The 10,458-nt window shown below is 39.5% G+C and overlaps 1 protein-coding gene across 1 annotated transcript; it reads left to right on the top strand.

Annotated features, from left to right (window-relative positions):
* The first annotated feature begins 3,391 nt into the window (after window positions 1-3,391).
* Window positions 3,392-4,468, top strand: LOC103724955 (trace amine-associated receptor 7b-like). The gene is given in 1 exon segment (XM_008822139.1): window positions 3,392-4,468. A coding segment is annotated over 1 exon segment (1,077 nt).
* The last annotated feature ends 5,990 nt before the right edge of the window (window positions 4,469-10,458 follow it).

Below are 10,458 nucleotides of genomic sequence, written 5' to 3'. Positions count from 1 at the left end.
GATTCTGTAATACAAGAGGTCATTCTAAACAATGCTAATGACATAATGTTCTTCAGAGCAAATACATGGGAAAATGTAGAGTTAGAAACGACTCAGCACAATGGCTGCATCTATGGTGATGGGAAGAATTAACTAAAGACACAAATTTGGAGCCAGGTTCAGCAGCATGGATAAAGGCACTACATAAGAAGCTGGGGAAATTTTTTTATGATTTTTGGTTTATGTATATAAGTGCATTTCCTGTATGTATTAAGTGCACTCGTGTCATACAGTGCCCATGGAGAACAGAAGACAGAGATCCCTGGATCTGGAGTTATGGGTGGTTGTTGGCCACCACATGGGTGCTGGGAAATCAAACTCAGGTCTTCTGCAAGAGCAGCCAGTGCTCTTAACTCCTGAGCCATCTCTCTGGCCCTGTAACTGTGGAAATTTTCACAGTTGTGCAATTTGTTTTTATATCCTACTAATCACTTTAGATTTTATCCCATAATCAATGCAAGGAAACAGAGAAAACATAATAATAGTTAAAAATTTGTAACTGAAAACTTGGGTGGACGACAGCATATATATTTTCTTGATTTTTTTTGTAGCTAATCTTCAATTTTCTAGTGAACACATACCTTCCAGACATAATGAACGTCACCCAGAGAGCTTAGATTCTCTGCTATCTTTTCAGGCTGCATTCAACTTCCAGGATGAGGAGTGATCTCATAGTTTCCACAGAGGAGAACTGCACGGCTTCTGTCGCTTCTGCTTTACCTCCTACAAGAGAGAAACACATCTCACAGTGGAAGCAAAAGAATGTCCACAAATCATTGACTCTGATTATGTAACACACACACACACCTATACCACATATGATACCACATATACAAACAAATATCTGCATATACACATGCACACACTCACACATATGCAAAGATAAACACACACACATGCACACATACACATACATCCAAACACACACACACACACACACACACACACACACACCCCTTGGAAAGACTACAAATCTGTTGACTCCTATGCATACACCTCACTTGAATTCAACCCCAGGAACCCACATGGTAGAAGGAAATAACTGGCTCCTAAAAGTTACCTCTGACCTATACACACATCATGGCAAGCACTCACAGTACCCCTCCCCAACACAAAATAATTAAATAAGTATAATTTATTATGAGAAAAAATTAAAAAACAGAAAACTAAAAAATGGAACTAATATATGATCCACTATACTGATCCTGAGCATGTACCTAAGGGAATGGAGTCAACATCCGAAATAGGTCCCTGAACACCCAAGCTCGTAACAGCTCTATTCACAATCGCAATAATAATCTATCAAACAAGGTACCCATCAACAAATGAATAAAGAAAACATGCTATAGGAGTTGGAGAAATGGTTCCATGGTTAAGAGCACTGTTTGCTTTTGCAGAGGACTGGGGTTTGGCTCCCATCACCGACTTGGCAGTTAACAACCATCCTTAACTCCAGTTCCTGAGGATCCGATGCCATTTTCTGACCTCCATGAGTATTGCACAAAATGGATGCACTTACATGCACACAGGCAATGGACTCATACACATAAAATTAAAATAATAAAATATTTTTAAAAGCAAACATGCTTTTAATACAATGGGGTATTAGTCAACCATGAAGAAGAATCAAATCTTGTCATTTACAGGAAACTGGATCGAAGTGGAAGACATCAGATAGATATCTAAAGCAATAGAAGCCAGGCACAGAATGACAGGTATGCTGTGTTACTGTCATTGCTGGAAACTGAAAGAAGCCTTTCCAGTTTGAGGGTGCTGGGTTTCTGGGAGCTTCATTGTATCCTGGAAACAGCCCTGCTAAATGAATATATTGAATTACCATAAACACTACTAACACTATTTAGATTACCACCAGAGAAAGTAAACCAGAAAAGTGAGAGGATCCTGAGTGTTCACAGAAAGAAAAGAAATCCATGAAGTTGAAATGTCCTCCAAACAGTGTGGTGACTCTGAGAAAACACAAACGGAAAGATGCTCAAGATGTAAGGAAAGACAGAAACCACAAACAAAAGAAAGACAAGGGCTCCACAGGGAGCAGCACCTGCCTGTGTGCTAGACCCAGCACAGGCCCAGCAAGAGTGCTTTCTACACAGTTACACAAAAACCACTGAGCAGGTGGAGCAATGGGAAGTCCCTCTGCCTGAGGTTGCAGCCAGTGAGAAACAGAAGTTCCAAACCCCGCAGGAACTGCGAAGAGGGAAAGGAAGGTGAGAGGGCGGTTGTTGGCTATGCTGGCTTTGCTGGAGAGCCCTTGGGAGAAAAACCTGGGTTCATTTTCCATACCCAAATGGTGGCTCAGAATCATCCATAGCTCTAGTATCAGGGGATCCTGACCTTTGAAAACACCAGGCACCCATGTGGTACACATCTACACTTGTAAGAAAAACAGTCTACACATAAAAAAAACCTTATGTGTGTGAATGTGTGTGTGTGTGTGTGTGTAATTCCAAGTTTCCCATTAAAAACAAATATTAAAATGACTAATTTTATTTCTTTTTTAACATGATGTACTCATATTACTCCAAAATAGAACAATTAAAACTAAACTGCAACATTCCAGGTCTTAAAATATTTAATCATGAATGTTATTAACCTAGCATTTTATTTCTTTAATACAAAGTAATACTGGAAATCAGAAAGAGCTCATGGAAGTAGTTTCAGTGACAGTCATATAATAGAATTGTCAAAAGGCAGTTCTCAAAGAAATGAAATGACAATCTCAAATAATAAAGAAAATAAAAATGTCCTACAAATCCTAGGAAAGGTCTGTCAGGAGAAGCATTCTTTCCATCTCCTGTAAAGCTCTGATGTCATCAGCAAATTAGAGGGGCATAAAGTTGGTTGTGGCATAAACATAAACTTGCTGAAGAGTTTCTTCCTTGATTGTTTTGTACTACAGGGACTCAGTCTTCAAGGCTTTGGGTATTTGCAGTCATTAGCTGCTTTCCTGAGGGGGAGGAGTACTTTAGGTATCACCGCAGGTCTGAAATTAGGTAAGAACACTAATAAAAGGTGGAATCAAGCACATATCACTTAACAGAGCACCGTATGAAGACACGTTTCTCCAACATGAGGAAACAGGTAATTTGACATACATTTTTAAATAGAAATAGTGTTCTGTGTAACAATGAAAGTTGACAGCTTAACCAGAGATAATGGAAGCTGACAGCTTGTTTATGGTGGAGGACTTCATTTTATGATGTGAAGGTATGATCAGGTTCCTAAACATGGCTATACTTATGTATAGGTACAAAGTATATATAAGACAAGGTGTCATAGCAATTATTGACATATTTTATGTCTTTGAGGATTTTTGAAAGCTGGAATGGCATACATGGCCACAGACGATGACAGTTTTCTCAGAGATCAAGACAGAATCATGAACGGAGATCTGGTCCCTCCAACAGCTGTCCAGTTCTGTTATGAGAACATGAACAGATCCTGTGTCAGAACACCCTACTCTCCAGTTCCCCGCCTCACCCTCTATGCAGTCTTTGGCTTTGGGGCTGTGCTGGCTGTGTGTGGAAACCTTCTGGTGATGATTTCAATTCTTCATTTCAAGCAGCTACACTCTCCTGCCAACTTTCTGGTGGCGTCCCTGGCCTGTGCTGACTTCTTGGTGGGACTGACCGTGATGCCCTTCAGCACAGTGAGGTCTGTGGAGAGCTGCTGGTACTTTGGGGAGAATTACTGTAAATAACACACTTGTTTTGATATATCATTCTGTTATTCTTCGATCTTCCACTTGTGCTTTATCTCTGTGGACAGGTACATCGCTGTCAGTGACCCCCTGACCTATCCCACGAGGTTCACTGTGTCTGTCTCTGGCAGGTGCATTGCCTTCTCCTGGCTCCTGTCTATCATCTATAGCTTTTCTCTTCTTTACACAGGGGCAAATGAAGCTGGGCTGGAGGATCTCGTGAGTGCCCTTACCTGTGTGGGGGGCTGTCAAATTGCAGTGAATCAAAGCTGGGTCTTCATTAATTTTCTACTGTTTTTCATCCCCACACTTGTGATGATAACTGTTTATTCTAGGATTTTCCTCATCGCTAAGCAGCAGGCTCAGAGGATTGAGAGGATGAGCAATCAGACTGCCAAGTCAGCAGACAGCTACAAGGACAGAGTGGCCAAGAGGGAGAGGAAAGCAGCAAAGACCCTGGGCATCGCAGTGGCCGCCTTTCTCCTTTCCTGGCTGCCATACTTCATTGATTCCATCATTGACGCATTCCTAGGCTTCATCACACCCACCTATGTGTACGAAATACTGGTTTGGATTGCTTACTATAACTCGGCCATGAACCCCTTGATTTATGCTTTCTTTTATCCTTGGTTTCGAAAAGCCATTAAACTGATTGTCACTGGCAAAGTCTTGAGAGAGAATTCCTCCTCCACCAACTTACTTCCTGCATAGATTCGTGCTTTAGGTAAGGGGTTGAAAAGAGGTTCATAATAAAAAATGCAGGAAAGGAAGGGAGGGAGATCATGTGCCAGATCAGCTAATGTAGTGTAATAAACTTTACATACGATTATGCTTCAATTTTTTTCGCAAACTCTTAAATTCAGGTCCGTTGTACTTTGATTAACATAACACTGGTAACCAGTTGCAGTGATTCCAGCAGGCCAGAATCCTGAGAACTCTACGCTTTCCACTCAATCTGTCCTCTATCGTTGTGCTCTTGTACTGCTTAATTTTCCTCTGAGTTTCCCTGTATTTCACCAATTAATAAATACTTGTAACAGGCTTCAGAAAGTTATACATATCTGTGTGTGAGTGCATGTATATATACATATACATATATGTATATATCACCTTCAAGCATTTTTCCCTTCAACCTCTGGGTATATCTTATTTCCATTCTTCTGTGCTCTTTTTAAAATAAAATATAAAAGTAACTTAGAAAAGCAGAAAATCTGGATAAAACTGTATCGACACAGTGTTGTTCAAATTTATGAGTCAGTCATAAAGTCCAATTTTAGAATGATGACAATAAATCAAGGGATACATATATTTATTATGGTATCAGCTCAATTATGGTCAATGACCAAGAAAAATAACCTCATAAATAACAACATCCATTTAGACACTCATTAACCTTGGAAGGAGTATTCATATCCTGTGAATCAAAATGTGCATGAGGTTACTTCTAAATGTTCCTCCCTCACCAAGGACAAAGAAGCTGACTCTCAGCAATTACTTTGCTTAAAACTTCTGGAAGCACAATGTTTCTACATGTATTATTTAAAAGGAGCAAAACATTTGTCATAATGTAAATTAGAAATGAAATTCATAGATGATGACAGGAGTAATTAACTCATAGTGATGCAAGTTTTAATCTGCCAGTATACTCATCTATACTTCTTCATTAAAAAATACTGTTTTAGGGCTGGAGAACACTGGCTTTTCTTGCAGATGACCTGGGTTCAAATCCCAGCACCCACATGGCAGCTAACAACTGTAAGTAACTTCAGTTCCAGGGGATCTGACAGCCTCTTCTGTCCTCCACAGGCATTGCATGACATGGGTACACTTACCTACATGCAGGTAATAAAACACATATACATAAAAATGATAAATAAAATAGTTTTTAAAATAAAGAAATAAAAATAAATAATATGGCATTTCTCAGAGGTCATTGAGGAAGAGGGTATGGAAATATTGTAATAGCCAGAGGTGAGCGATGACCACAAGGAAACAGAGTTTTCCAGGCAGTGGGTCAGTTCCTCATATGAATTCACAGTAACAGTTATAGTATGCACAAGTCTCATGCAAGCTCAAACCAGAAAAAAAAAATCCCAGCATAGACATGAGGAAATGAAGTGGGTAAAATGTTCCATCTCCACCTAAGGAAGCTCTGTCAACAGATGGCTACTGGGTGGGGCAGAGACAGTCTCTTTCAAGCATGGCACTCTTTGTTAATTAACATTTGAGTACACAAATTAGGCTCTATAGATCTTATTACATATTTTAAAGGCCTGATTAGGATCTATAGGCCTTATTACATATAATAGAGTACATTAAATTGGGAGGGGGCAAAAAGTGGGGATAAAGGAGATCTAAATACCCTCAAGTTACATTGCATGAAAATCACAAAAATTCAATATAAAGAAAGAAAAACATCAAGAAATAGAAAAAAAGTGCCTTTGTTTTACAAGATGTTCTTTCTCTAAGACTCAAAGACATGTCAGTTAGATAAACTATGATTTGATTATTAAGGCAAGCTTGGTCCACATATACAAAACTGTGATCATAACGCTTTATACCATTTGATCATTGGGTTCCATCGAGCCTCTCTCCAACCAGTCTAGCACTTTCAAATCCATTTATCTACCATAAGATTTGTTGTGATAACAAATTACATTTAGCTGTTCTCTATAGGTACCAGTTTGTTATTATGTATATTGTGATCATATTTATGAACTGTATGTACCAACAATTAGCATGTGTATAAATACCTTGGCAAACTTCCTATATGCAGAACTTTAAGATAAAGGCAATTATAGATGAATTCTTCTGTAGAAGTCCATGTTTTAATAACCAGGTTGCTTATTCTGTCTTCCATGTTAATTTCTGTGTTCTAATGATCTGTAGTGCATATTTCTTTCATTTCCAAGTTAAGAAGCCCTTTCTTGTTTATCTGCATGCCTCCAGCTGAGACCATCCACTATGTATAGAATACAATGATTAATCAATAAATGTTTGCTGAATAAATGTGTCTTTAAATATAGAAATATTAAATGAGTTTGTATAAGAATACATGCTCACAGTAAATGAATATGGTTCTATATGAATCTCTAAACATCAAGGTGGCCATCAGACACTGTTGCAGATATAATGTGTGATAATCTTGTAGCATTTGACTGTGATAAGTTATGGAAAAGATATTTTGAACTTCATAATATAGGCTGTTGACTTTTGAATTCAAGGGACAAAAACATTTGCAAACCAAGACGTTTTCATAAATCCCCCTTCCCACTAAATCATCACTATTCAAAATATTAGAATTTAAAATTCCCTTTACAAGGATATCAAGCATCATTTTCAGATATATAATGTTTTGTCACAGTGAATCAGTCTCATGAACACATACAAGGTGGTGGCCACAATCCTGATGTTTCTGATTATCCACAGGGGGCCAAGATTGGTTCTCCTGAAGAAACCCAGAGGCTCACCATCTGGTCACAGCCCAACCTCTTCTTTTTAAGGATTTCCTTCACTGTCCTCCCTTAGATTAATTTGACCTGGTTCTATGGGCTCATGGCTATCTATTCTCTGCTCTATGTTAATATGTAAAATATTACAATTATATTTATTGCTTAATTGCTTATGAAGTATTTATAGTATTTCGATTTTGATTACAGTTTTTAACTAAGATTAGAATTCTTATTCAAAAAGAAATCCCTCTGTGGTCTCCTTCTGTATACTTGGAGTGGTTCCCTCCCATGAGCAGATTTGTGGTTCCCTCCTATGAAACTGGAGTGGTGGTCACCTAATGTTAGTTGTGGACCCCTCCCATAAACCTGGAGTGTGGTCCCCTCCAGTGAACCTGGAGCTGTGGTCTACTTTCGTGAACTGGAGCTGTGGGCATCGCCTGTGATCCCTCCAGTGCTGTGAGCTGACATTGTCGTCTTCTGCCATGAACCTCGAGCTGTGGTCCTCTCCAGTGAGCATGGTGCTGTGGTCCCCAACAGTGACCCACTCTGGTTCCACATTACTCTGGTGGTGGGCTGGGGGTAGCGCAGATTGGAGGGTGAAGGACTTTCTGATGTTGAGCATCAGTTTCAGCCATTTCTGAGTGGCTGCACTCCCCACAACCCTCTCTTCCAAGATCCCAAGTTGTGCATGGCAGTGACTGTCTGTATTAGACTGATGCTGGGCACAGGGAATGTTTCTGTCATTTTCAGATTCTAGCCTTGGGAAGACTGATTCTCTAGAATGGACCTCCCACCTCCCTTGATGGCCAGCTGTGGTCTTGACTCCACATGTGGTCCTGGGCACCCAGGCCTTGATGTTGGCCTTTTCCCACTCCCAGGCACCAAGAGGCTTTCTGTCATTTTTCTACAGCCCTAGTGTACCTTCACTTGTGCCCTACAGAAAAGTAAAACACCCAATTTAACTTATAGAGACAAAATCAGCCTGAAAGTGAAAAAAATAAGAAACCACAAAACATTGATGTGAATATGAGTAAATAAAAGGAAATTAATTATAGAAAAAGAAAAGAAATCCCTCAGAATTTTGAAAACATTTCTGCATTTTTAAATCGAGAGAGAGAGAGAGAGAGAGAGAGAGAGAGAGAGAGAAAGGGGACTGTGGTACATATGCGGTGCATGGTGTGTGCATGTTGGTACCAAGGTACATGCACTCGTGTGCACACACACAGAGGTCAGAGCAAGACATCGGATATTTTTCTCTATCACTGACAGCGTTATCGCCTTGAGAACCTTGTTTTTTCACACAGCCCCAGCACTTTTCCCAATTTCTAGTTAATTCTTTTCTATTTATTTTCACTTCCACTAAGAGAGAACACGTGATACTTAGCTTTCTGTGTTGACAGACACTTTTTGATACTCTAACCTTTCTTTAATCCAGGTGAAACATTCTCTAGAATTGATTTTATTATATTTATTCATGATTCTCCCTGACAGTTCTTTCTAGGACTAAGAATGTTCTATGGCTTTATTGAGAGATAAGAAAAAGAATAGCTCTTACTCCTCTGGTGCCTCTCTCTCTCTCTCCCTCCCTCTCTCTCTCTCTCTCTGTGTGTGTGTGTGTGTGTGTGTGTGTGTGTGTGTGTGTGTGTGCATGTGTGTGTGTTGGACTGTGTGATTCGATTCTCTTCTCTGGTTTTTCAATCAATTTGATTCCATAATGTTCTAATTTCTTTCCTGTCGCTGTGATTAAAAAAAATATCTGACCAGGGCTAGGTGTGGTGGTGTGCACGTCCTTAATTCCAGCACTCGGGAAGCAGAGGCAGTCAAATTTCTCTGAGGCAAGGCTGGGATGGTCTATATAGCAAGTTCTGGACCATCTTCAGCTGCATGGTGAGACCCTGTATCAAAAAAAAATCTACTCAAAAGCAATTTGGGGAGGAAAGGGTTTATTTCAGTTTATACTTCCATGGAATAGCCATCACTGTCCCAATTTGCTTCTCTTATTGACTATAAGTAACTTGGGAGCAAAGAGTTTATTTCATCTAACAGATTACAGTCTATTACTGAGGGGAGTCAAGGCAGGAGCTTTAAGCAGAAACCAATAAGGGACACTGCTTAGGAGCTTGCTCCCTGGTTCATGCTTAATTAGTCTTTATTACACAGCCCAGGCACATCTGCTTAGGGATTGCACTTACAACAGTAAGCGGGGCTCTCATACATAAATTAACACTTAATAAAATAACTCACAGAAATTGCCACAGGCCAATCTGGTCTAGGAAATTTGTCCATTGAGGTTCCCTCTTCCCAGCTTTCTCTAGGCTTGTGTCAAGTTGACAGCTAAAGTTAAGTATGACAGTCACTGTGGAAAGTCAGAGCAGGAACTCCAGGCAAGAACTCAAGGCAAGAACTGTAGCAGAAACTATTCAAGAATGCTGCTTACTGGCTTTCTCCTTCTAGCTTGCTCAGCTAATTTTCTTAAACAGACCAGACCCACCTGCTTAGGGATGGAACTACCCACAGTATGAGGGGTTGTCCTACATTAATTAACAGTAGAGAGATGCCTTTTTTTCACAATATTAATCCTACTGATACAGGGCTATGAAAGCAATCTACAATTTAATGCAATCCTCATCAAAATTCCAACATAATTCTTCACAAAAAATAAATTTCATATGGAAACACAAAAATAATCCAAAATAGCCAACCCTGAATCCTGAACAATAAAAGAAGAGGTGGAAGTATCACCATCCCTGATATCAAACTATAGTATGAAACTATGGTAATAAAACCAGCATGGTACCAGCATAAATACAAACACACTGATCAATGGAATAGAGCTGAAGCCCCAGATTTAAGTCCATGCACTTACAGTGGTCTGATTTTTGGCAAAGGTGCCAAAATTACACATTGAAGAAAAGGGAATGTGCAACAAATGGAGCTGGCCAAACAGGATAGCTACATATGGAAGAATGAAACTAGATTTCTATCTTTCACCATGCTAAAAACTCAGCTCCAAGTGGATTAAAGGCATTAACATAAGATTTGATATCGTGAACCTGACAGAGAAGAAAGTATGAATATCGTGAATCTGACAGAGAAGAAAGTATGGAATACTCTTGAACTTATAGTCACAGGAAGGGACTTTCTAAACAGGTCCGTGATAGTACATACATTAAGACCAACAATTGACAAATGGTACAACATAAAACTAAAACTGACCATAAAACAAAGGGTAAAGAGACATGAGAGTGA

Source organism: Nannospalax galili, unplaced genomic scaffold, assembly GCF_000622305.1.
Source record: "Nannospalax galili isolate Female #2095 unplaced genomic scaffold, S.galili_v1.0 scaffold186, whole genome shotgun sequence".
In the NCBI taxonomy this organism is placed as follows: Eukaryota; Metazoa; Chordata; class Mammalia; order Rodentia; family Spalacidae; genus Nannospalax; species Nannospalax galili.
This window is presented reverse-complemented; position numbering and strand designations above follow the sequence as displayed.